We start from the raw sequence: 21,242 nt of genomic DNA, 5'->3' as shown, positions 1-21,242 counted from the left end.
GTGGTCCCTATCCTCATGAGTTTATCTCCTAGAGGAGGAGAGAGACAAAGAAACAAGATATTTACAAATGGCAATGGGCTCTACGAAGAAAAGTAATAGGGAGCAAAAGGCTAGAGAAGCTAATGCCATTGTCTCAGCGTCACACAGTATCAGAAATGCCCTCTCATCGCTCTCCATGGGTGCTCAGTGAGGCTTGCCTTGGACCAGTATTGGCAAGAGGCAATACCCAGCAGTTTCCCTTTTGGGTACTGGGCCCGCTGATGATGAAAGGCAGGGACAGAAAAGGGAAGGAAGGAGTGTCCTCTCTCATCCAAGGGCCCCGAGTTGCACTCTTACTCTTTCTCCAGCTCTAAGCCCTGGAGAATAAAGCTCAGACAGGACTGGCTATAGGGAGCAAAGCTCACTGCCACTAGCTGCTCAGGTGAGGAGAAAGGGAAGTAGAAAGAGCCTGCCCTCTGATTGTCCTGTCTTATTTTGCAGGTGCTGCTGATAAAGCTGGAGCCCGAGAAAACCAGGTTGGCTGGGGATTGCTCCCTTCCTGGGAGAAGGGAAGGCCAAGGGCCAGAGCCACCTTTAAATTAGCTCCCTATTAAATTTCCTGAAGCTTTATTTTGTAAGGACACCCTGGAGGTCCTGAGGGTTTTCACTCACAGACTCCTCTCATCTCTATGAATACAAAAGCTTTGCTCCGGGGCCTGTTTTTAGCTAACACAACCAAGTCTGCCAGGACCATTTTTCCTTAATATACAGGAGAGAGGGCCACCATAGCCAGGTCCAGTACTCAGCTTAAACGAGCTGCCAGTCAGGCCTATTCACCTGGGCCTCCGACTCCCCGACCACCCCAGACACCTTGTCAGCACTCAGACCACCTGGGATCTGGAGCTGAGGCATTTAAGAGTATGTCCTTGAAAAAGAGCCAACCAGCTCAAGCCCAAGCCCAGCCTGGGCTTCTGCTTCATGTCCTGAAGGGCTCCTCCCAGTCTTCCAGCTGCCTAATCTGTCTCTATTGGCGGGTCCTGCTGCCTTGCCTTGTCTCATCTCAGCCTCCTCACTACAGCTGTGTGGCCGCAGTGATAAATCTACACAGCTGCACAGTGCTTGATGGCTTGCAGGGCAATTGTATATCCATCACCTAATTTGATCTTCAAATATCCATGTTAGAGAGGTCAGACAGAGATTCTTATAATCCCCATTTTACAGTTAGGGAAATGAGGCTCAGAGGCATTTCATTTGGCTGAGGTCACATAGCTAGGAAGTGGCAGAGCTACAAAATCATATTACCCTCTAGTAGAAATGTAGTCAGTCACTAACATCCCAAGACAAGGGAGAGGGATCAGAATTGGATTACAAAAGGAGACTAGAAACCAGGAGTGGAAACATGGGAACCAGTGGCTGAGCAAGCAGCCATTACTTATAGTGACTGCTCTCTATCCTTCTCATCCTCCCAGCCAGCTGTGGTGCATCTACAGGGCCAAGGGTCAGCAATTCAAGTCAAGAATGGTAAGAATCAAAGTAGGCTCTCTCCCTGAGAGGAGCTTCTCCTCTCCCTCATTCCCAGTCTCCAGATAATCACCCAGCCTAGTTCCTCCCAGGCCTCTGAGGTACCCTTGGTATAAGGGGCCATTCTCTACTCCATCATGCCCTCTACTGGTTGTCCTGAGTAATTGCTTGCACCAAGACCTAAATTGCATTTAGAATCACTGATGAGGGAGCTGAAAGGAATTTGAGACATCATCAAGCCTGGGCATTCTTGGGAGAGAGAGGTGATATCAGAGTCACCATGGAGATATGTGTAGTTTGACAAACACTTTCACAATACAAATTAAGAAATTAAAACTACATAAAATTAAATTATTCTTGTCTGATGGATCTACACAGAAAATGGGTAGAGAGGCTGTTTTTCTCAGGGAAGTGGGGGGGCATGTTAGGATCCCCAGGGAGTATGAAATGCTAGTGTCAAGCAAAAGTGAGACTGTGTTTAATGAGGTTAAGAAACACTGATTTAATGTAATTTCTGCATTTAAAAAATGGGGAAACAGAGTACCAGAGAGATTGGATAATACCATAATAAATTGTACTGCCTTATATTTGTATGGTACTTTAGAGTTTTCAACAAGCTTTGTCTTTTTTTTTTTTTTTGAGACAGAGTCTCACTGTGTTGCCTGGGCTAGAGTGAGTGCCGTGGCATCATCCTAGCTCACAGCAACCTCAGACTCCTGGGCTCAAGCGATGCTTCTGCCTCAGCCCCCCAAGTAGCTGGGACTACGGGCATGCGCCACCATGCCCGGCTAATTTTTTTCTATATATTTTTAGTTGGCCGATTAATTTCTTTCTAATTTTTAGTAGAGGCGGGGTCTCGCTCTTGCTCAGGCTGGTCTCGAACTCCTGAGCTCAAGCGATCCTCCCGCCTCGGCCTCCCAGAGTGCTAGGATTACAGGCGTGAGCCACCGCGCCCGGCCCAAGCTTTGTCTTTTATTTCATGTGATCTTCACAACCACCCTATGAGGTAGGTATTAGCTCCTTTTTACAGACACAGAAACTGAAGCACAGAGAGGTTAATTAACTGGCCCAAGATTTCACAGTTAAGTTTAGGTGCTGGGATTCAAATCTATCTGACTCTTTCCCCTGCACTGTGCTTCTTCAGTGATGTGTATGTACACTCCACTGAATGATTAGGTTCATTTTCTTCCCCAAAGAGACATGAACATTCATTATAGAACAGCGCTTTGAAATAATGTCCAGTCCCCGGTGCACAAAGCCTGAAATGCATGAACCCCAGGAGCCCCAGGAAGCAGCAAGCTGGCCGAGATGCCAGATGCTGGCAGAGCTTGGAGTGGAAGGGAGGGGCCGTGAGTGCGGGAACAGTAAATCAAGGTTAAGAAACCTGCTACGTGGGGATAGCTTCTAAGAGCCCAATCAGTCCTGAACTGGCTGTGCTGAGTTTCCTTAATGATTGGACTTAGCTACTCCCCTGACTGCCGCCTGGATGGCTGACTCAATAGCCTCAGAAGTGTAAATAGGAACAGAATGGCACCAAAACCCAAGTGGTCCTGCTGGGAACTCCAAGGCCCTGGGTGGGCCATGATCACCATCTTTCCAGGGAGGACTGAGACAGGCAAGAAATAGATTTGTTTGGGTATCTAGATGGGTGGCCTCAGTGTTTATTCTGTGTCAGCAGCTACTGATTTTGCTCCCACTACCGTATAATGAGACTGTTTCCAGCCCCTCTGGGACAGTCCCCAGTATTACTCTGTGCTGACCTTCAGTTCCACCAGAAAAAGTGATGGGGTCAGGTGGAAGGACGACATGCAGAGTGGTCCATTTAAGGGATAGAGCCAGACTATCTCCTCCTAACTCCTATCCCATCCACTTATCACCTTGAGGGAAGATGGCACCTTTTCCAGAAAGCCTGTTTCCTAACACCTCAGAGAGGCAGGCCCCCTGAGACTGGCCAAGGATGGACATTCAAAACAATTTATTGGGTGAAGAATGGATGGCTTAGAAGAGAAAGGGCCCCATGGGCTTGGATGACCTCCTCTCAGGGTAGGAAGGAACATACCTCTTTTAGCAGGATAGAAAGAAATTTCTCCTCCACCCTCACATGCTGGCTCCCACTGTCCTACCAAACAGTATGACTGCCCCTCCACCCCTGACTGGGGTGGGGCCAAGAGACAGATGCTTTGCCAAGGGTGCCTCAGCTCCCAGACACTCTCCCCTGTTCTTCTGGCTGGTTCTAGTACAGCCTAGAAGTCTATCCCTCACTCTCATAAGGACCCCTCTCACCTCTGGGGTCTTGGTACTGATGGTCACTAGCCCTGGCTGCCATGAAGTCTGAATCACCCCTTATCCCTAAGGTTCCCCAGATAGACAGTTCCTTGGACTGAATTGCTTCCTGGGGGCTCAGGGAGGCCTTCCAGAAAGGTGTGGGTGTGATGGAACCATAAAAAAGAATCTCTCAAGGAGAAGGAGAAAATGCATGAACCTATGAGACCGGAGAGGGATTCAGTAGCTATGGCTAGGAAAGTAACATTGAATAATAAGACCTAGCCTGCCACTTAGTGTCTGAATCTTGCCTGTGCAGGCCCCATAACAACAAAGAAAATAGGGCAGCGTGCCCACGCTCATCTTACTCCTCTCTCCCCAAGATTCCAGCTAGAAGGTGTTGAGTAAAGACCCTTCCAGATGGAGAGGTCAAAAAAAGAAGGATGAAGACAGAAAGGCAGACTCCAGGAGCCCTGAGCTGCTTTACAAACAGAACACCTTCTCTGCTTCCAAATGCTCTTCTTAAAGCTTGGCCTTCTAGGCTATCCTGGTTGCATTGGTATAGGGGTGGGGGTTATGTACTGCTCGGTATTTCTTATTTTCTATTGCCCAGATTATTCTGACATGTGCTGAGTGACTGCCCTTCTCTCATACTGAGATCTTTCAGGTGGAGTGCTCAATGACTGGTCTCGCATCACTATGAACCCCAAGGTGTTCAAGCTACATCCCCGCAGCGGGGAGCTGGAGGTACTGGTGGACGGCACCTACTTCATCTATAGTCAGGTAGAAGTGAGTACGGTCTTAGGCCTAACTCTTCTTATATCCAGAATGCAGATCCAGTGCAGGCCACATAGGGGCACTGTGGAACTAGCCAAAATCATCCAATGGCTAACTTCCTTTGGTGGGTGAGGGAAGTAGGGGAACAGCATTGGGAGGGAGTAGAAAGGAGGAAAGAGAGAGGAGGCCTGCTTCGCGGTTTTTTGTTTGTTTGTTTGTTTCCCTAGCCAAATATTGAAGAACTGAAAAGAGGCCCCTCCCACACGCTACCATCTGATTCCCTCTTGCAGGGCCCCAGGCCCTTGTTTCCCCTCTGAGCTGTTTGGTTCTACTGCCAAACTTGAACTTGGTCTCAGCATATTCTCTGAAAGTCAGTTCCAGGGCTGCTGAGAACCCCTCCCCTCAATACTGCTAGCTTGGGCATTACAATGAACAGTGCTCCTGTGGACTTTCTCTCTACCTCAAAAAGATTTCTGACTGTCTTTCCTTCCTCTTCCTCCCATTTGTTTCTCTGTCTTTCTGTTTCTCTATTATTCTCGCATCCTTCCTACTGTCATTCTCCCAGCCTTTTCTCCCTTTGCTTTTATCCTTCCCCTGCCCTGGGCCCACTCCCCAAGTCTGCCAGTGCCCATCCACTTCCATCCCCCATCGTTTGCTCCAGGAAGGTGGCTCCTCAAAGATAGGGGTGGATGAGCCTTGAGGTTGAGGCTTTTGTAGGCAGGCAGCAAGCAGGCGGACGGACAGGAGGACCACAGAGCCCACAGATGGGTCTAACAGGAGAGTGGCCAGAGAAGGTGGGTTAACAAGAATTTGCTCGGCACACTAAGTATCTTGGCATAGCTTGGGTCCTGACCTAAGAGATTATACGGCACCTGAATACACTGCCCCCACCTGAAGAGCTCATGGAGAAGGCGGATTTTCATAAAGTGATTTAGGATGATGGATGAAGGTCCCAAGCCCCATGGGGCATGTGGGTATAATCGCAAGGTCCTCTGACCTATGAGCTCCATGTGGTGGGAGTTAGGGAATCAAAGCTTGGAGTGGAGTGTGACGGATAAGAGTAGTGAAGGATGGAACAGTTAATTTTCTGGACCTAGGAAAGAATTGGGAGTGGTCCACACATGCCAGGAAAATCCCCATGATGTCAGGCCATTGAGCATCGGTTAGTGCTTCCCTCTGGCCACGAAGTGAAATTAGGGGCCTGGCTTTTGCCCTGCTAAATTCTTTATCTCATTTGTGGTGGATTAGCTCTCCATCTCTGTGGACCTGTTTCCTCAGTCGTCAAATGAGAGGGCCAAAGGGCGCTGTGAATCAGTGAGGAAAGTTCAGCTGCAGGGGCGAGTTGCTGCAAGCTGAGTGAGCTTCTGTTAAAAAGCTGAAGAAATGGCAAGTTATGTGACCTCTCTGGGGAATCTAAGTTTCTCCACAAATCGTCCGTGAGGCCTGCAAGTGGAAGTTAGTTTGTGTCTATAGCCCTGATTGAGCACCTAATATGTGCACAGCACTGTGCTTCATGCCAGAGCTGGGGCAGGGGTGGGGTGTAAGGGAGCAATTAAGGCATGGTTCTTGGCCTCACCGAGTTAATGACAGGTGTGCTGTTGTAAGAAAGGCTTTTTCAGCCACCTGAGCCCCCTGCAGTGGGAGTACAGTGCATAAACCTGTCACCCTGCCATTCCTGTTGGCCGGCCAGCACAACTTCAGTTGGCCCTGCCACCTCCACAAGGTATACTGGCAGCTCATCTGAGAAGGTTCTGTCTGTTCACGACAGGGAGGGTCCCCACCCTCTCTTTCCTCTCTTCCCCAATCCCTTCTTGTTGCCTTTCACCCAGGTGTACTACATCAACTTCACGGACTTTGCCAGCTATGAGGTGGTGGTGGACGAGAAGCCCTTCCTGCAGTGCACCCGCAGCATCGAGACGGGCAAGACCAACTACAACACTTGCTACACCGCAGGCGTCTGCCTCCTCAAAGCCCGGCAGAAGATCGCCGTGAAGATGGTGCATGCTGACATCTCTATCAACATGAGCAAACACACCACCTTCTTTGGGGCCATCAGGCTGGGTGAAGCCCCTGCATCCTAGATTCCCCCCATTTTGCCCCTGCCCCTGCCCCAGATTTGGGAGCCGGGACTCCCAGAACCTCTAAGTGCTGCTGTGGAGTGAGGTATATTCGTATTGCAGCCACAGAGAGAAATGCCCCACTGCTATTTATTCCCCAGTGATTCCAGGATGACACGGCCTGCTTGACTTTCCAGAATGACCTTGAGTTAACAGGACAGTTGATGGAGCCCCAGGGTTTACATGAAGCAGAACCTTCTTTGGCTCCCTGCTGACTGGCTTATGGCATGGCTTTTCAACCCCCAAGGTCCCTGTTGTCGGAGTTATCGTTCGTTGCACTAAAATGAGGATCCAGGGCAGCAGGCCAGAGAAAGCAAAGGTGCACTCCAGACTCTGGGGGGAATAACTGACCCAAGGGGGCTGCTGCTCCTCTCTTGGGAGGGGGTCGGGGTGGGGGCGAGTGGGAAGGGAGCGTTGCAGCCTAAGGAGAGGGCCAGGGAGGGCAAAGGCAGCTGCCTGTGGCAGAGACCACGTGAGAAAGCTGCCACGAGGGCAGCCTCAGTAGTGGAAGCATTCTTGCTGCTCCACACTGTGGCCTGCAGGAGGGCCAGAGAGCTCTTCCCACTCGGGCTGAGAGCCATGCTGTGGCAGCTTGCTGGGCTGTGGAGAGGGAAGGCTTGCTCTGCCTCGGATCAATTGCAGGGAATGGCCACAAACCTGCCTGCACGTAAGAACCTGAATGTGTACTTCGGGCCACATGTCTCTCATTTTGTTTACAGCTGTGCTCCACACTCAGAAAACTCCCTGGGATGGCGTCCTCATTGCCCCCATTCCCAGCCTGACTAGAACTCCTGTCTTGTTGCTCCACAGAGCCTACCTCTGTCTGAGACAGGTGCCTAACCTGGGACCTGTGCTCGTGTGAGTCCGGGACGTTCTTTAGCTTATCTGGGCACAAAGAGAATTTTCCATTTATTAAGCAGCACAAATGTTATTCATCTAATCCTAATTGAATTGTGTCTGGGGATAAAAGGTTGGACTGGATGACCTCTAGAAGTCCCTTCAAGTTCTACTATTTCTGACTCTTAACAGGCAGCCACCACAGTAGCCTTCTAAATTCCCAAGCCCTGGGCTGCCCCTGGGCGTCAGCAAGGCACAGCCTTTCTGCCTGGCCTCGAAAGGACAAGAGGTGGGGAGAGGACAGAGGGGTTTTGTTCAAGTTTGCTGCAACTCCAGTGGTCATTAGTCCAGGCCTTATCTGAAAGGACAGCGGCTCACGCTCTACTGACCCAGCCTGTCTTCATTCTGGCTTCATAAACCATAGCAGAGCATAGTCACCACAGATGCCAGGCTCAGGGGAAGCCAGTGTCTAGGCATCAATGTCTAGGCTTTGGGCAGGGCTCTGTCCCCTAGTTCAGGTCCAAAGGCACCTTCCCTTTATCCCCAAGCTTTCCACCTGATCATATGGTAGGACCATTCAAGGGCCCTCCTTATTTCTGACAGCCTGGGCCCAGCCTGGCTTCTGGGTGCTAGGTCCAGTCCAAAACTGGGAGCGCCACCCTTGTACAGTCCAGTCCTCTCGCTCCTGAAAGGAGTTTTCATTTCAGAAGATGGGGAATAAGTTCCTCCAGGCAGCTGAAATCCACCAAGAGCAACAGGTACTTATTTCTCAGCTGTGTCTTCCCTTTCTAAGCAACTATACTGCTCGGTCCTTCCAGGGTCAGGGCAAGAAGTGGCGGGCTAGGCCTCCATTGTCTAGTTGCTAATGATGGCCTTGCGAACCCAAGGTGAAGCAAACTTTAGGCATGTGTCTGTCCCCAACTCCTATAAAGTGCCTTGGACAGTGTGCAGTTGTAGCAGGAACCAACAGGAACCTCTCCTTAAAGTCTGGAAAGTACTTCCTCTTTTATTATCTTCTTTGAAGGAGGCAGGGCAGATAATACAGCAAATGCTATTGTTTAGGTGAAGCTCAGAGAGATTAAGGACTTTGACCAAGATCTCACCCAGTTTAAGTCACAGACCTGAGGCTTCAGCCAGGTCTAACTCCAAAACTATTCTGTTACACCACAGCGTCATGTGGAATCTCAGGTCTAGAGAGAATCAATAAAATTGGTAATATGGAACCAAAATCCTTGACAGTCCTAGGGAGAAACCCAGAGATGCCCATTTTCATCCCGTGATGGTAGTGCCTGTTCTCTTGGCCACCAGGGATTCTGTGGCAAAAGAGTCAGACATTTTTTGGGGAAATAGTCATCATCCTCAGATGTCTTGTGTTCAGAAGAATCTTGTTGACACCATGTCCAAGCAGCAGGCCTCTGGGACCCACAGAACTGGTAGCCCTCATGTTCTTTCCCCCATCTGAGGAACCAGCCAACCATCATGTGTGGAGCCCCTGCTGTGGGCAAGGTCCTCCTTTTGTTACCCTGCTGACAGCTTACAGGAGCCAGCCCACTGCCCACAGCTACTAAGTATGACTCCTTATCTCTTTCTATCATACCACAGAGACCTTAGCACTTCCAGGGGCTCTCAGGGATGGAGGGAAGACCCAAGATTGGTTCTAAGGCCAAAAAGGTCTGAGGAGAGAAGAGGAAGTCTTCTTAATCATGCCTCCAAAGAGCGTTCTGATACCCAGTCTATTGTCCAGACATGGAGGGGATTATAGGGGAAATAGGATTCCCATCTGACCCTTTATTCATTCTGAACCCCCAAAGGAACCCTGGGGGGGATGACGAAGGAGCAACGGGTAGCTGGGGCCCCTATTGCTGCGAAGTCATTGACAAAGTGGGGAAGTGACTTACTGATAAGTGAATGTGGGAATAGATTGACAATTTGGAATTATGCTGATGTGAGTTTACCAGAGGGCCAAGGCTAGTGCGAAGAATGGGACAAGAACATTTGTGGGCAAGCAGATGACAGAGATTTGAAGAATTGCATGGCAGAGGCCTCTGCCAGCTGCTTGGGCTTCAACAGCCAAGCTGGCACAAAAGGCAGCTGTCAGAGGCTACTCAACTACTGGTTACCTGGAAAAATAGTATTTGCCTTATTTCCCCCTTCATCCATCCTGAGCCAAATTTCTTTTGCTGAACAGGAAAGAGCTAGGAACCCTGGTGGCAAACAAAGACTTTGATCCACATTGTGTGTGTGTTTTATGTAACTTCTGGTGGACGCAAATTTCCAGCTAAAAAGGCCCCTAGAGGGAATCTAGCCCAACCTACATTCCACCCCCTGTTACTCATGTGGAAACTGAGGCCCAGAGAAGGAAGGGGACCTACCCAAAGTGGTGCGCAAGCCCCGACTCCAGACTCAGCAGAGTGACGGAGTAGCGTAGTCCCTGTCCCACATGGCCCTCTTTCTCCTACCCGCAGACTCCAGGCTGGAAATGCTTGGCCCCCTCCAGGAGCCTGGCCAGGCAGAGAGTAGCAGCCTTCATCAGAACTCTTCCTCCTCCCAAGGCATTCTCCCAGCTCTTGCCTCTGGACTGGAAGGCTCTAGACTGGCCCACTACCAGGAAGTCCTTAGGCTACTCTAGTCCTGCCTCGGGCCCCATCCCTGCCTGGAGTCTCCCTGAGGCCCTGTGAGCACAAAGAAGGAAACTGATTTTTTTTCTCTTAATCCATTTCAGGGCTCTTTCCAGGAGGGGTTGGGGTGTGCCACTTCTTCATTCCTCCAGCTGGGATAGGGGGGTTTTGTTTTGAGAATGGCCTGGAGCAGGCCCAATGCTGCTTTTGGGGGGCCAGCATCCAGTGTGAGATACTGTGTATATAAACTATATATAATGTATATAAACTGGGATGTAAGTTTGTGTAAATTAATGGTCTGTTCTTTGCAAATAAACTGCTCCCCCCTTCTTGAAATTGCCTTGAGCACTTCCTACATGTTAGGTGCCTCTTTGCAAGTGACACCTCACATGAGCTAGGGGAAGGACCAAGGTACGCATTTTAGAGGGGGCTACAGAAGGAAGGTAGTCTGAGTTTTCTGTCAAAACATCCCCATCCATCATCCTCTCTGCCCCAGACCACATGCCCCCATCCCCATCACCTTGTATCTTCTCCTATAACCACATGCCTGGTAGGTAGATATCCCACCAAAAGGAACATTGTCCTGGAGCAGGGACACACAGCATGGAGTCACCCTCAGCTTGAGACTGTGGCATCTATAACATATTTCAGGCCTGGGCCCAAAACAGCTTGGGTAGATCCAGCCTCCAGCTCCTCAGGAGGGTCTCATCCCATTTTGCAGATTTTGAGCATTGAGGAAACCAATGCTCAAAGAATTTAAGTAGCTTGCCCAAGGTCACCCAACAAGTGAGTGTGTCTGGCTGGTCTGATTCCCGGTCCAGTACCCTTTCCACCACCCTACCATGCTGGCTCCACACTTGGCCCCAAGCTCTTTGCATGAATGTTGTAATAAGGAAGAGGCTCCCAGGAAGAAGACCAGATAGCAAGCTCAAGAAGACATAGCTCAAGGGAGTTTTGGGCACTTTTCACAACCCCAGCAGCCTTTGCTCCCATTATATAGGTGGAAAAGGTGACACTTAAGCAGCAATGTGCGCACAGTAGCACATGACAAATCTGCATTGGCCAAATGTGCAGGGCCTGGATATTGGAGCCCAGGCTGGGCCTCTGGCCACCTTAGAGGTCTTTTTTTAAAAGGAAACCAGTCACAACAATCTTGCAGACTGTTTAGAAACATGGACGCTCAGGGAAAACGTAATCTTTGGCACAAGATGTAACAGAAACAGCAGAAAAGTGGAAGCATGTCTTTGCCCCACGGTGTACAAATCATCACATGAGGCAGGCACCCAGGGCAGAGGCAGCAGATCACACTGTAGTAAACACACACGATGTTCTAGCCCAAATTGTCGAGCTCAGTGCAGGTAAATCACTGGACCAAATGGCATCCACCCAAGAGGGATGGAACAAAGGAGCTGTGTGCCAAATTGTGTAACCTGTCATTGCAACAACCACTGAGCCAAGAGTCTGAGACTTGCTATTCAGAAGGAGAGTTCCTTATGGCTGCTGGAAGCCAGGTACCTCACTTCCATCTGAGCAGTCTGGCTGACTCTCACACAAAGGGCAGACATAGGGCCAGGCAAGTATAGGCGAGTTGCTGGGGCAAAGACAGAGAAAATTAGGCCTGAGCCTGACCCACTCTGTTACAGCTTTATGAGGCAGAAACAGTGTGGACCAGGGAGTAGCAGGGGGTATCAGTTACTTCAGCCTTCAACACAAGATCCCACATTGTAAACCTTTTAAAAAATGAGATGCCATGAAATTTAGGACATTGCTCAGGAACAGGACATGGGTAAAGTGGTTGGAGGGGAATAATTTTGGGGAGCTTTCCAATTTACAAAGTTCAATCACATCCAGTATCATCTGATCATCCCAACAGCCTTTGAGGTAAGCAGGGGAGGGATTATTAAACCCGTTTTATAGATTAGGAAACTGAGGCTCAGTGGTGACTGATTGCCCCAAAGTCACATGTCTTGAAGGTGCGGAGCCTGAACTCAAAGCCCACCAGCTCTCAAGGCACCCAGTCCTGCATGAGTCTTGATGCCATGAGATGGGGCTGTTTGAGAGGTAGAGAAGGAAAGACATGCGCAGGGATCCTAGAGCCCTCGAAACAGACTAGTTGGGGCACACGGTATCAGAAGATGGGATTTTTATTCCGTCCATTGTTTTCCTTAATGCTGGTGCCAAGGTGCCTTCAGGTACCTGTCCCCTAGGGTCTCCCCTGCTTCTTGGGGCTGTCTCCCCTGTAACCACAAGGAAAAGGCAGAGAAGAGCTGGAAGGAGAAAGCAACAAAGTGGGAACAGGAGTGCAGAAAACATCCAAATGGACAGCCCCTTCCCATAATGAGGACTGGCCCATAGGGCTGTGGTCCCCAAGCCCTGAGCCGCGGACTGGTGCTGCTCCATGGCCTGTTAGGAACTAGGCTGCACAGCAGGAGGTGAGCAGGAGCGAGTGAAGCTTCATCTGTATTTACAGCTGCTCCCCATCACATTCCATCCCCCCACCCACCCTGGGTCCACGGAAAAATTGGTTCCATGAAACTGGACCGTGGTGCCAAAACGGTTGGGGACCACTGCCTAGGGGACTTTTGTCCTCCTGTTTTCACTGGCTCCATCATACCTTCCAGCCAGGCTGAGAGGCTGCTGGGGATGTCTGTCAAATTATCACCAGCTCCTGGGTCTCTGAGATGCCAAACTTGGTCTTATGTTCGTCAAACAGTTTGCGTAGAGCATCAACATAGAGTGCGTGGTATTTAGCCACGATCTCCTGGCTCGGATTCTCAACCTTGGGCAGTGGTAGAGGCTCCCCAACTGCCGGGGGAGACAGAGAAGGAAAAGGGAAAAAAGCATCAGAATAGTTCACTCCTCAGAATGGGCCCCAGGCCTCAAGCCCAGGCTCTCCCCACCCTCACCTCAAAGCCCCCACCCATCTTAGCCAGGCTCCCTGCCTCTAAGCATAGCCCAGCCTCAGAGCTGGATCCTGAATCCTAGACCAAGGCTGCGAGCACGAGGGCCCACTCACCAATGGTGGTCACAGGCCGAGCATAGGGAAGTAAGCCCCAGGAGTTCTTGGTGAAGCCACGGCCATAGAAAGCACAAGGGTAGATGTGTACCATTCTCCGGAACCACTTCTGGAAGCGGTTGGCCAAGCCCCCAGGAGTAAAAATGTGCTGATCGTAGAGGTCTGTCTCCCCAAAGGCATATGCAGGGATTAGAGCCACCCTGCAGAGGAAAAGCATGTCCTTTGATGCCCAGAAAGGTAGGGACTCTGCTAAAAGCCAGGCGTGCTGCCAGTGGTCCCCGGGTCTGCCTGCAGGCTCCTGAGACCCCAGCCCAGCTGTGCGTAGGTCCAAGCTCAATGTGGGGGCCCCACGGCCTAGCCCTGGCTGCCTGTGGAGGAAAAGCAGCAATAAGCTGCAGGGAGCAAGCCCAGCCCCTCCTGTGAAGCCCCAGGTTTGGAACACTGGAAGATAAGACCTGAGAGCCATCCCCGTTGGCTTCCCTCTCTGTAACCCACAGGCTACACCTGGCCCTCTCTGAGATGGGGAACTGGCCCAGAAGAGAGACTGGTGTGAGGGATAATAGGCTCAGGGCTGGCCCTCTACGCTTGCTTCGTAAGCAGAAATGCCTCCAGGACCTGGCCTTGGCTCTACTCCAACCCAGACGTGGCTTTCCTCCACCCTCCTTTTTCTCCTATTTTTAATCGACAAATAAAAATTGTATATATTTCTGATGACTATAGTTAATAACAACATATTGTATACTTCCATCTCCCTCTTTAGATAGCACTTCCTCAAAACCCCTTCCTCCTTCCCTGCCAGGCTTTCGAATCCCCTTCCCGCAGTCTGGACCAGAGCTGTTCTTACCCATGTCGAAGGGCCATGCGCACAAAGCCAGACCGGTTCTTCAAGACCAGGGTGGAAGAGCCTGGCTGGCTGTGTCTGCACTCAGCCAGGCCACCAACCACAACAATGAGCATGTTGCCTGTGCCTCTACGGGTAAGCAGAAAGTCCATGGAGGACTGGCTCACAGAGCAGGCACCTGGCGAGCAGAAAAAGCCAAACAGTCCTTGGCCCCTTCCCAAACCCCCTAACTTTCCGCCCTATCCCTTGAAAGGAGGGAGCAAGGAGCCTCACTTCAAGCAGGTGAGCCTAGGGTAGCTGTCTACGAGCAGAGCAGATCATGGAGTTGGCCTTGCTCTCACCCATCGCCCTATACTTCTCCCTTGGGAAGCGATTTCTTCTTTGGCTTTATGTCCCAGGAGCCAACTCACCTGTAGACATTACATATTCTCTGAGGACAGGCACCCAGAAAAAGGCTCCCAATGTGAGCATATAGGGGGTGATGCCAGGAAAGATCTTGGAGAAACCTGAGGTCTCTGTGGAAAAGTGGCCAAAGCACGCATGGGACATGAGCCCATGAGGGTGGCAGGCGAGGATGTAGTTGTGGCTGGGGGAGATATCGTGAGTCTTCAGAAGCTGTGGGGGAAAGTGGAGTCAGGAGGGCTACAGCCAGGGAAGAGGACTCCTCTTTCGGCCAGAGACCCAAAAGGGAACGGGCTGCTGGGCCCAGCCATGCAGGTTGGGCGATGTACGACCCCAGGGGGTGTCACTGTCACAGGCTGCGGCGTGGATGATGCCCTCCACCCCTAATCTGACCCAACCGCTAGCGCTGGAGCTGGGGCTGGGCCCAGGGCCTGAGTGGGGACCTGGGGCTACTCACCTTGAGCGGGAAGTAATTGCAGTAGTGTCTCCACAGACACCACCTCCTCACACAGTTAAAGCGGCGGCCACCTGAAAGCAGACGCAATGCAGCTGCGCTGTGCCCGCCCCCGCGGGGGTCCGCCGCAGGTGCCCTCACTCACCGCGGTCTCCTGGCCTCTTAACTGACAACCAGGGCAGGCACAGCTGGGCCAGTTTAGGACAGACGTGGCTTCTGCTTCACCAGTTGCCCCTCTCCTAACCCACTCCAGTTCTGATCTGGGGCCTTTCTAGCACCTGAAAAGGACCCCTTCCCTCAGCTTCTCTAGCCCAGGAGGGACAGGCTGAAGGGTTGCCTGAGAATTGGCCAGAGCCTTTTAGGACTGTAATGAGAACAGAGGAAAGAGCGTGTGATGCGTGGCAGCACGGTGCCGGCGGGGCCCTTACCTCGCTCGGGGGTCTTCCAGTCAAAAGCCAGCCAGGCGAGCATGAGCACAGTAGCAGGCCAGTACGGTGTGAACATCACCAGGTAGAGGTTGACAAGGATCACGGTGGTTACTGGAGGAAGCCCAGCCCAGAGTGAATGAACTGTGACCCACGCCTCACGCTCACCCTCCCTCTGGAGTTCTGGACCCCAAGGTCACACGCACTCTCACCCAGGCCCACTCAACGCTCTCACTTCCTCACCCCAGCACCCGGCCCGCATGCCCACATCTCCAGGCCCCTCTCCTCTCTGTCCTTGGGAACCGGATTCAGATCTGGAAGGCAAGGTGTGTTCTTCCCCAGCCGTGCCTCACACAGTGAGGGCCTCCCCAGCACCGTGCGGGCTCTGCCCGCAGCGCGTTCCATGGCAGGGAGCCAGCGTTGGGCCCACAGTCAAGAGTCCTGGAACGGTTTTCTTCTAACTCACGTTTTCCTCGGCATGTCTTCTCTGCGAGACAGCAGTGAAGGGAATATCACGGAAAGCCAAAACTCGCCTTCAGCCAGGTTGGGGGCATACAAGACGGCGAGCAAGAAACAAAGGAAAACGCAAGCTGGACTAGAATAAGGCACTGGGCCTCGGCAAGCCCCAATAAGATCGGAAGAGCGTAGTTAGAGTAGTTAGGAGAGAATCAATGGAAATGAGTCTTAGGAAGCCACACTCACTTAGAACGATTACTGGACTCAGTTTTTAAAACAGCTATGAATAGATAATGTGAGAAAGTGGGTCAAAATAAAGATTGGAAAAGACAAAAAAGAAAACACTTCTAATTGAACATGGCAGTTTGAATGCAAGTTTTTGTCTTGACTTCTTTCTGGCGCCCCATGAAAATTATCATCATTAAAATGTTTTTTAAAATATAAACCCACAAGAAGAAAAAGAATTACTGAAGTGCCAACAGTGGATAAGAGACATCAGCAAAACACTAGCATGCAGGAAAGTAGATGGAGGAGAGGGTAACTGACTCAGAACAACAAAAGCTGAAATCTAGTTACCTGCAAGGGGAATGCCTGCAAGAAGCAAGCCTGTTTGTACAAGAGAATGTAGGAAAGACTCAAAATTTGGAGGCACCAGGTGTCACAAAAGGCAGGCATGAGGCACAGGGCTAAAAAAAAAAAAACAGAGGATTGTGGAAAGTCTGCTAAAGAATTAGAACCCCAGATTCCCTCCCCTCCCCTACACGACTGGATGATAGGAGGATTATTCTCTAAAAAATTGAACCAAAGAGACTCTAGATGCAAATACTTACACCAGACACAGCTAAGACATTCTATATGCAGGTAAATTATTAATCAAGTATGAAGGTAGAATAGAGACAATTTCAGATATACACAGGCTCAGAAAATTTGTCTCCCATGTCCCTTTCTCAGAAAACCGCTGGAGGATGTGCTTCACCAAAATGAAGGAGTAAACCAAGAAAGAGAAACACATAGGATCCAGGGAAAAAGGGGATCCAGTGAAGGAGGGCAGTGAGCAGGCTGAAGGCTAGGGAGAGGTGACCCAGGCGCCCAGGGCACAGCATTGAAGGGGACGCTCACTCTTGGGGTCATGCAAGCACTGACCCGACACTTGCACAGCCCTGAGAGTGAGCACCTTTTAAAATTTTGAACCAAAGGTGCCTCAAGGGCCCTGGAGGTGACAGCTGTGCATGAGGCCAGACTGTAACAGGAAGATGCTGGGCTCCAGCAGCGATGTCCTCAATGTGTCCTGATGTGTGTAATTCACATGTCTGTGGAGAGTCGGGGGATGAAGTAGTGATAACTAATAGATTTCTAATAGATAACAAAAGAAGTTTAAAATGAGGCAGTTATTAACTCCAGGGTAAACAAGAAGTTGCATGGGAAAGGAAATGTAATCTCTGTACACTAAATAGCTCAACTGTGAATAATATTTCCTAGTCATAGGCATTCAACCAAAACCTGTGCTATAACAATTTGGGTAGCATGGGGGAAGACAAAGGTCTAGTCATAGTGTATAGAGCCAAATTCTCATCTTCCATATTAGGAAGTCAATAGTAAATGTCTAAAATTGTTATATCAGAAAATAATACTATTTAGAAATTCTAAATAGTAAAATTTAGAAATACAGAAGTGAAGACCAGAAGAGCTAACAAAGTTGAAAATGACTGCCTCGGGGAAACAGAACTAAGGGTGGAGCAAAAGCCAGTAGTTTTACGCTTTTGACATGCGCCATTTAAAAAGAGGCATGAGTCTAGGGCACAGGCCACCTTCCAGTTGCCCTCACGCTTTGCTCAAACCCAGACAGCATCGGGGACATCTTGTGAGTGTGGCCTCAGGCAGAGCGCCCTGTGACGATATGAGTCCTGGATTCGCCACTTACCATGTGTATGAACAAAGATGCCGCCGAACCTCAGTTCCTCATCTGCAAAATGGGAATTAAAATACCAATATCTACCCTTTTGTCCTCACAGATGTATTGGGAGGGCCTTCTCTCAAGGCCTTAGGCTCCAAACGGATACAATTCCACTCACTTGTAGTGCGAAGAGCCGAGAGGAGTCCAAGGGGCCATTGTACCACCTGCCCCATGTAAGTTAGTGAGTGTCCAGACAGGGGCAGGCAGAAGAGCTCCTCTCAACCCTCCTTAGCCTTTTTCTGCTCCTCCCACCCCTCTGCCAACTCTCACTGGGACCCAAACCCTCAATATTGCTTCTTCCCTTTCTCTCACCCACATGTTCTGATCACTGAGTCCTATTCATTTTACTCCAATATCTTGAATCTTCCCCCTTCTTTCCTTTTCTCTCCATCCCATCACCACTGGCCTGGTCCACATCACCACCATCTCTCACCTGGATTATTGCAACAGCCTCCTGCCTGGCATCGCCACTTCCACTCCTATCTTCCTACAATCGATTTGCCATGCAGAGCTCTAATGCGCTCTCAAAACCACAAATCTGATGCCATGGCCCTATGCCAAACTCCATCGTGGCTCCACATGGCCCTCAGGAAAAAGTCCAAACTCCTTTCCACGATTTACAGTGCCCGACACAATCTGTCCCTTGCCTGCTTTCCAGCCTCCTCTTTCTTCCCTCTCTAGTTCATTCATTCATTCAGTGAATATGGATCAAGCACTAATTCTGTGCTTCTCACAGCCCCATCCCGCTTAACCACTGGCAGCTCCTTGAATGCATTATGCTCTCCCCACATCCTAGACTTTTCATATGTTGCCCACTCTGTGCCTCAAACACTCTTCCTTTCTACACCTATTTCCTATTTGTCCTTCAAGAGTCAACCCAATTCAATAGAAAAATGGGCAAAGGTCATGAAAGGGCAGTTAACAGAAAAAGAAATACTATTAGCTGATAAACATATGAAAAGATGCTCAACCTCATCAGTAATTAAGGAAGTTCAAAATAAGTCTACGAGTCATTGCTGTTTACCCACCACTTCTGGTTGGAGGTAGTAAGGACTGCATGTGAGCTCACCATTCACTGTCCTTCCCATGCTATGACAATCCCTTAAGCCGCATTTTGCAGCATCACAATTTGGTGGTGCCTTCATCAGCCTGAACATTAGCGTCCACAGGGAGCAGAGACTCCCACCAACCTGTGTTAGACATTCGACATAAACAAGTAATAAACATTTGCTGGGGTAAGCCACTGGGATTTCAGGGCGAATTTGTTGCCACAGCATACCTAGACTATCCTGAGTAATACACCCTAAATACACCCATTTTGCAAATTAGGAAAATGAGACTCAGAGAGAATAAATGCCTTCCTGAAGGTTTCACGAATAGTAAGTAGTAGGGCTGGAATTTGAACACAGGTGAGTTGAGGTAAGGAAGGCCCACCCTTCCTGCTCACTGGCCCTGTGCCAGCTCCATGCTCCAAGGGCCCAGCTGCATTCTTTATTTAGTTCATGCCCTTCACTCCAGCCAGTACTCACCTGAACCACTGGCCAGGTGAGTAGTTTTTTCCAGGCGCCCCTCCCACAGCAATGATTTGTTTCCATGACCGGCATATATATAACTTATGCAAAGCGTTTGTGGTGATGTATGGGTTGAAAGAAATGGATGGATAAATGGTTGAATTCCTCCAGATGAGGAGTTTCCAAAGCCTTCCTCTGCCACTGGGCCAACTGTCTGTCATTGATGATTTGCTTGAGTCCCCGAGGTCACAGCTAAGCCCTTTTCCTTGGCTAGCCTCAGTGGAACTACTCCCCATCTTCCCAGAACATGGCCTCCACACCTCAGCGTAGACCCAGGAGGGCTTGCCATACAAGCCTGCAGCAAGGCACATGCATACACATGCATACACACTCATACATGCACCCCTGCAGAGCCGCACACCCGCCCACATGGACACTCACAGATCCCATGAATACCATGCCCAGCTGGATCAGGCCAGAGGCCAGGGTGACCAACCATCTTGGTTTGCCTGGGACAGCCCCAGTTTGAGCACTGAACGTCCTGTGACTCTAAAATCCTTCGAAAGTCCCAGGCAAGCCAGGATGGTTGGTCACCTTACCAATGGCTGAAGAAGACTCACCGATAAGGAAGGCACTGAGGGCCCACTGGAAAATAGCAAAGACCTCCATGGCGGTCTTGAGGTCCTTCTTAGAGGGCAAGAGCATCATGCCCAGGGTCCCAGTGGCTCCAAGTAAGTGCTATTCTGCTGCCCAGCCCTGACTGCTCCGGGCCTGCGGAGTTTCCTCTCCTCGTGCTTTCTTCTCCAGCCCCCGCCTAGTCTCCACCCTCTGTCCCACCCCTCCACTGCACTGCAGGACCACATACCGCCTCTGCTTGTCCAGTTCCTTCCAGTTGCCTACCCACCTGCACTTTCACCCACTTGGGCGTGGCCGAGGCTGAGATTGTGACAGCCCCTTGCACACCTGGGTAGAGAAATGCGGATGAAGTCCTCGTGTGGGAAGTGACTGGGTGTGGGTGTGTGCTGACAAGAGGCCTCCGGGGCCAGTCTGGACGGGGGCAGCGGCGGGCAGGAAGAAGACCAGGGCTCAGATGGGACTATAGGGTCTGCATTTCTGTTTCTGAGGCCCAGCTGTCTTTGGTCTCTAAGTGACAATGTGATTGGATGGTAGAAGAGAGGAGATCACAGGCCAAGCCTAGAAATACCTTCAGCCTTTTGCTCAGTCTGGGAGAAGTCATTACTTAAAGGAAGTGACATCACATGTGTATGTAAGCCATAGTAGGTGCTCAATAAATTTTTTTTCAATAAATTTTTTATTGAACGAAGAAACGAATGTTAATACACATGGTATTATTCTATGTACATGAAATTTTAGAATAGGTGAAACTAATCTATAGTGAAAAAATCAGAGCAGTGGTTGCCTCTGCTGGGGATTGACTAGGAAGGCGCATGACGGAACTTTGGGGGGTGACAGGGATGTTCTCTATCTTGATAGGACTTTGAGTTACACAAATCAAAACCTCATTTGTGAAAACTCAGTGAATGTACACTTAAAATTTGTGCATTTCACAGCATGTACATTTTATCTCAAAAGTAAACAAATATTGAACTCTCATTAATGGTGAAGTGTTTACGGGTGAAGAATACTGATGTCTGAAATATACCCTGAAATGCACATGAAATATATTGATGGATGGGTAGAGGGATGTAGTGATGAAGAGAGATGCAATAAATCAAACAGAGCGAAATGCTATCTGCACAGTCTAGGTGGTGGGTGTTCACTGTATGATTCTTTCAACTATTCCACGGGTTTGAATTTTTTTATAATAGAATATTGAAAAAAAATCCTCCCTCAAGATAATAATAAAAAAATAAATTTTAAAAATGTGATTTCTCCATTCATGTACATGTGCACATGTGGCCTTTGCATGTGAGTGTATATGTACAAAAGAAAATATGTATCTAGTTGTCAACACGTTTATATACCGGGTCAGGTGGCTCCACAAGTGTGTGTCTACGTGTGATGGGGTGTGTCAGTGCGGAAGCATCCGAGTCCAGCCAGGTGTGTGCTAT

The 21,242-nt window shown here is 49.9% G+C and overlaps 2 protein-coding genes across 5 annotated transcripts in view; one reads left to right on the top strand and one right to left on the bottom strand.

The window, feature by feature from the left end:
• The window catches only part of EDA (ectodysplasin A), a 333,655-nt gene extending 323,208 nt beyond the window's left edge, over positions 1-10,447 (top strand). Inside the window, exons 5-8 of one of the 4 annotated variants that reach the window (XM_012643114.1) lie at positions 481-515; positions 1,449-1,500; positions 4,430-4,545; positions 6,369-10,447. In XM_012643114.1, the coding sequence (XP_012498568.1) occupies positions 481-515; positions 1,449-1,500; positions 4,430-4,545; positions 6,369-6,620 (455 nt within the window). In that variant the 3' untranslated portion in view covers positions 6,621-10,447. Of the gene's footprint in view, positions 1-480; positions 516-1,448; positions 1,501-4,420; positions 4,552-6,368 lie in introns of all 4 variants that reach the window. The other 3 variants (XM_012643097.1, XM_012643089.1, XM_012643105.1) reach the window with 3 other exon arrangements.
• Positions 10,448-12,237: 1,790 nt separating this feature from the next.
• Positions 12,238-19,875, bottom strand: AWAT2 (acyl-CoA wax alcohol acyltransferase 2). Its single transcript, XM_012643429.1, has 8 exons — positions 19,791-19,875; positions 15,253-15,363; positions 14,828-14,898; positions 14,379-14,583; positions 13,972-14,146; positions 13,128-13,327; positions 12,726-12,916; positions 12,238-12,378 (listed from the first exon to the last, which is right to left on the bottom strand). The coding sequence occupies exons 1-7, from the start codon at positions 19,873-19,875 to the stop codon at positions 12,762-12,764; spliced, it is 1,002 nt and encodes a 333-aa protein (XP_012498883.1). The 3' UTR covers positions 12,238-12,378; positions 12,726-12,761.
• Between the last annotated feature and the right edge of the window lie 1,367 nt (positions 19,876-21,242).

The sequence above is a fragment of the Propithecus coquereli genome, unplaced genomic scaffold, assembly GCF_000956105.1.
Source record: "Propithecus coquereli isolate 6110/MARCELLA unplaced genomic scaffold, Pcoq_1.0 Scaffold101, whole genome shotgun sequence".
Taxonomy (NCBI): domain Eukaryota; kingdom Metazoa; phylum Chordata; class Mammalia; order Primates; family Indriidae; genus Propithecus; species Propithecus coquereli.
This window is presented reverse-complemented; position numbering and strand designations above follow the sequence as displayed.